Genomic DNA, 639 nt, shown 5'->3' on the forward strand with positions numbered 1-639 from the left:
GGCTCCAGAGCAGAGCTGCTCCAGCCCTCACAGCAGCTCCGTGGCCTGCCCTGGACATGTTTCCAATCCAGCACAGCAACACCAATGGCAGAGGAGCCACTGGTGCCTACCAACCATCCTCCAAGCTCCCCTGCACTGCCCCAGCCCAGAGCTGCATTAAGCCAAAGCCACAAATAACAGCACTGACCCGTGAGCTTTCTCTTACCATTTTGCGGATTTTCACCACGCGGCTGCCTCCATTCTTGTCCCCACCCACCGGCTTGGTGATGGTTGTGCGGGGCTTCTTCTTCTTCTTCTTTTCTATCTATAGGTGAAGAAAAGGGAGAACATGTGACATTTCAAACCAAAACCGCCCTCAGAAACCTGACAGTTCAGACAGTGTTTATTGTCCTACCCTTGTTTCTGGAGCAGTGTACTTGCGCTTGTACAGTGCTTTCCTGGCGTACATGGCTGACCGGGAATACCTCCCAATGCCGCGGGCCAGGACAGGATTCCGGCTGGCATGATGCTTCTTAACCTTCTTCTTCTTCTTCTCTCCTCCTCCTTTCTGGATTGGCTTCTGCTCCAGCGGCTTCTTCTCACCCGGCTTTTTCTTGGCCGGTTTTTTCTCGGCCGGTTTTTTCTCGGCCGGTTTTTTCT

General features: G+C 53.4%; 1 protein-coding gene across 1 annotated transcript in view; it reads right to left on the reverse strand.

The window, feature by feature from the left end:
* The window catches only part of RPL6 (ribosomal protein L6), a gene marked incomplete at its 5' end in the record, with an annotated part of 3,435 nt that extends 2,801 nt beyond the window's left edge, over nucleotides 1-634 (reverse strand). The window contains 2 exons of the mRNA XM_010017368.1: nucleotides 206-304; nucleotides 395-634. Of these exons, the coding sequence (XP_010015670.1) occupies nucleotides 206-304; nucleotides 395-634 (339 nt within the window). The remainder of the gene's footprint in view (nucleotides 1-205; nucleotides 305-394) is intronic.
* Between the last annotated feature and the right edge of the window lie 5 nt (nucleotides 635-639).

Source organism: Nestor notabilis, unplaced genomic scaffold (assembly GCF_000696875.1).
Source record: "Nestor notabilis isolate BGI_N333 unplaced genomic scaffold, ASM69687v1 scaffold16926, whole genome shotgun sequence".
In the NCBI taxonomy this organism is placed as follows: domain Eukaryota; kingdom Metazoa; phylum Chordata; class Aves; order Psittaciformes; family Psittacidae; genus Nestor; species Nestor notabilis.